The 4599-nt window shown below is 31.0% G+C and overlaps 1 protein-coding gene across 1 annotated transcript; it reads left to right on the top strand.

Annotated features, from left to right (window-relative positions):
* Positions 1 to 284: 284 nt before the first annotated feature.
* Positions 285 to 4593, top strand: LOC106101612 (gastrula zinc finger protein XlCGF57.1). The gene is made up of 5 exons (XM_013280900.1): positions 285 to 548; positions 645 to 1659; positions 2335 to 2488; positions 2824 to 2970; positions 3250 to 4593. Exons 1-5 carry the CDS (start codon positions 402 to 404, stop codon positions 3440 to 3442), a joined length of 1656 nt encoding a protein of 551 aa, XP_013136354.1. The 5' UTR covers positions 285 to 401; the 3' UTR covers positions 3443 to 4593.
* Positions 4594 to 4599: the final 6 nt, after the last annotated feature.

Genomic DNA, 4599 nt, shown 5'->3' with positions numbered 1-4599 from the left:
GAAAATAAAAAATGCAATTTCTTATATTAGCAAAGTGAAAACGGCAACACCGTGATCGTCAACCGCTGCAAATTGACAAAATTTTTTAGTGATAATAAATTTTCATAAAATCTGTACAAAATCATTGTTATAAAGTTAGAAAACTATTTTTTTTTATTAAAAAGTAATCCTTAATCCTGTGTTAACGTTTTCTTGTATGTAATCTGTTAAAATATGAACTGTCAATGTCATGTGTCATAATATCAACAAGCGATCGGCCGATTTTTTTTTCGTTTGTCGAAAAATAATTAATTGTTCTTAGTAATAGCAAAGGTGTAATTGTTTTAATTTACATCTTGATCAAGTTGAATTATGAAAATGACATCATTGCAAATGTGAACATAGGTTTCGATTCTTTTATAATGGCTTCAGAATCAAGTTGCAAAAGTTTTGTCAATAGTTGTAGAACTTGCTTAAACGGCTCATCTACGCAACAGTATAATATTTTTGATTATAACAAAGATTCCATTAATATTGCTCATATGATATTGACCTGTACAGGTCTAGCGGTGAGTTTTTTTTTTAATTGTAATTCACTTAATTTTATTGATATATTTTTTCCGTAGTATTGGCATTTCAATTAAGTGATAACTTTTATTCTTCAGGCAAATGCTGAGGACTGTCTTCCAAAAATTGTATGCAATAGTTGTTACAATAACCTTGTCAGTTTTTACAATTTCTGTTTAGTTGCAAGGAGAATTGATTCACATCTAAGAAGTCAAATTAATGTTGATACCAATGACAACTCAATATCACAAAAAGATATTCTGACAGATATTAAGATTGAATCAGATGATAACATTGATGCACTTAGTGATCAAATAACAGAAATAAAAATAGAAATCGGACCCAATCTTGATGAAAATAAGAATTCTACAATATACAATGATCTACCATACATAAAAACCGAAGATGCTCAACAAACTGACGTTAAAATTAAATTAAAATGTGATATTTGTGATAAGAAGTTCAAAAAGATTTCCAAACTAAATCAACATAAAGAAAAACATTATTCATTAGATAATTTATATGTATGTGATATATGTTCACAGAGTTTTAAGCACCAAATTAAACTTATCAACCACTTAGTTACACATAGCCAAGAAAGTAATAATAGAATAGACGAAAATGAAATCCAAAGAGACACTAATGAGATTTTTAAATGTGATATTTGCTTATCTATATATAAATCTATGCATTCATTATCCGCTCATATGAGAAAACATGTAAAAAAGGGTAGAATACTATCTTGTAATGTATGTGCCAAAAAGTTTAATAAAATAAGCCATTTGAAAAGACATGAACAATGTCATAGTGATAATCGACCATTTAAATGTACAATCTGTCCGAAAACATTTGTAACAGAGGATTGTTTAAACGAACATATGAATAAACATAATGGTATAAAACCACATGCATGTCCATTATGTCATAAATCTTTTTCACAATTATCAACGTTAACAAACCATATAAAAATACATAGTACGGATAAAGTATTTTTATGTCCAACATGTGGGAAAAAGTTTAACTCAAGTACTAATCTTAATCAACACATGAAGAGGCATATTGGGCATAAAACATTTGCCTGTCATTTCTGTCCTAAGCTCTTTATAAGTAAAGGTAATTGTAACTTTTTAATTTTTTCTTATGTAATACATAAACTAGCATTTGGATAAAACTAACTGAAGGTATACTCCAAGCTTCTTAGTGGCCTTGTATAGTGAGCTGGTGATGATGATGAGGGTAATGAAATCTGAACTGTGGCTAAAATATGGTACATGGTAGTCTATATTCACTGTAGTCTTGAAAGCACTACTTATTTTCTTTTATAGTTGACAAGCTTTTGTCTACAACTTCATCTGAGTGGATTTAAAAAATAAATAGTGTAATGTGTTCTTTCTGACTGTTCTACATCTGTTTCAAATTTCATTAAGATCGAGTTTTGGAGATGTATAGTAACCATTTATTTATCCAAGCATTCGAACTGTGGCATTTATAGTTTTAGTATAATATTATTTAGTAAAATAGTGGCAAATGAGCAAGTGATCCTTTAATTTCGTAAAAAACAGAAAAGTGACCACTCCCCATATAAATCACCAACAAATTGTCAAAGCATTACCTACCTTAAATGGACAAAGGATAGAGCATACAGAAAGGGGGTATTTCCTATTCATCTCTTTTAAAATCACTTCCCTTCCCTTTCTATATAAGAAAAAGATGGTGATGTCAAAGTGGTCTAAATTGTTAGTCTCCAAATTTTCTGATTTTTGATTACTTTTTTCTTCTATTTTCCAGGTGAAATGATGTCTCATGCCAAAACTCATACTGGTGAAAGGTCATTTGCATGTGATCAATGTAATGGGAAATTCACTAAACAAAGTTCTCTTGTTAAACACAAACAGCGCCATCTAGGTTTGAAACCTCATAAATGTGACGTCTGTCCTATGAAGTAAGTATACAGTGTTGCCAGTTGTTAATAAAAATATATTAGATAAGGGCAAATTTTAGTACGCATTTACAAATACGGATTACTTATTTTATTATTATTTATTGAAAATTTAAAACAACACAAGTTATATATATGCGCAAATATGGCCCCGCAAAAAACATATAATTGGTTATTCCGCGGGTGCACTGTTACAATATTAAAACCGTCTATGGGAATCAGGGATGTCTATGAGGGTTCGGTGTTTCGGCGAAATCACTTGGCTGCTTGATAATTTGCAACTAATAATGTAATTAAGTCGATTGATTGTTATTTAACGATTTAATCTTTTATTTCAGGTTTACAAGTAAAGATCATTTAAAACGACACTACCGTATACATACAGGGGAAAAACCTTACCGTTGTGAATTTTGTAGCAGAGCATTTACACAGAGCAATGATTTGGTGAAGCACAGACGAGCTCATTTGGGTGATAAATTATATAAGTTAGTATTTTATTTAAATAAAGCATAACTATCAAATAAGCCAAAAATATAGTTAAATTCGTATGTTTCTTAACAAAGTGCACATTTATTTAATTAGCTGTTGGTCGCGACTTAGTCCCTATGGAATTAAGAAAGAATTTCGCAAGAAGTTGGGAATTTTTTGCTTACTGGTAACCCTATTAATGTCAAAAATGCCATAAAGTCCTTATATGTCTTTTAGAGTTTAGATGTTTATCTATTTACTTATGTATTTCCATATTGTTTTTATTTAATTTACAGATGTAATCAATGCAATGAGAGTTTCCGTTTGCAAACTGAATTACGTCAACATTTATCTCAACATTATATAACAAGATATCTGGAGAAAAGAGACCAAATGGATGCAAATACTGAATCTCATACAGAAGTACCTGTTATTTCAAATCAGTACACCGCTGTTATTGATATGAGTCAAACACAAAATAATACTTGATATACACAGTTACTTAAGAGCTCGCATGACTAAACTATCGCACAACTATTTAGTCGCGTCTGATTCCTATGAGCTTATATGAAGGTTACTCGATTTTTAGTAGTGCAACTAAACAGTTCAATTAGCTGCGAAAGAATCGACAATCGCACAATTGTTGTGCGATAGTTTGTCAAAGATATGCGCCTGCTCTAATAGTGTTTTAACATTAGTGGTACGAATTTATCCGGCTTTGTACTGGCATCATGTATTTCAAAATTAACTCATCGGGCCAAATAAGTTTGTTTGACTATGAATTGTACTTTATGGTATTAGGAGCATTTTCTTGTTTACTTAACTTTTATTTTTATTGTAATGGTAACATTGACAAAGGGCATTATTAAAGGGGAGTGGTTTAAAGTATGGAAAAAGGAAGGTTAGGTTGGAAAAAGGAAAAAAAAGTTTTATGAAATTTTAGAATTATGGATATGGTAAGTTTTAAATCGAGTTAAGAGACTATTGGCCGAATACTGAAACGATTTTGAGATACTTCGCTTCGTGTCACTTAAAATTTGACAGATGTCAAAATTTAATAGAATTTGCCGTTTAAGCGCGGGATTAACTTTTAAGATATTGATACAAAATAAAATGTCGTTTCAGTAAACGGCCGAATGGCCGAATTGAAAGGTTATGGAAGTATTAAACAGGTTATATGTGATCAATACATTTTTCCCGCTATTTTTTAAAGAAAATATGGTCAATGTGTTTGGAAACCCACAGTAATTAAAAGGTGCTAAATGAGGTTCTAAAAGATATTTTATAAGTTTTAAATGATTTGTTAGTTATTTAGACATGAGTGTTAGAGTTTATATGTGGCGGTAAATAACCTATTGGTTATTCCTGGTGCCTTATGACACCGAAATGTACCAATTTTCCTTATTAGTACTATAAGCTGAAAAAACTGCTGAAAAATTGTGATGATATTTTTTATACTGGCTTGCAGTGTCCATATTTCTTGCGAAAAAAGCAATGACAGTCTTTTCCCTTTGACGTTTTGTAAGTCATGTCTATGTTTCGTAGAAGCAAGGGCGGATCCAACTATGGTGCCAGGGGGAGTCACATAGTGGTGGTCAAGTCAAGAGCTTGACAAAATATGTTAATGTGTAACCAGCTCAGGGGGG

Source organism: Papilio polytes, unplaced genomic scaffold, assembly GCF_000836215.1.
Source record: "Papilio polytes unplaced genomic scaffold, Ppol_1.0 DF823980.1, whole genome shotgun sequence".
NCBI classification, from domain to species: Eukaryota; Metazoa; Arthropoda; class Insecta; order Lepidoptera; family Papilionidae; genus Papilio; species Papilio polytes.
This window is presented reverse-complemented; position numbering and strand designations above follow the sequence as displayed.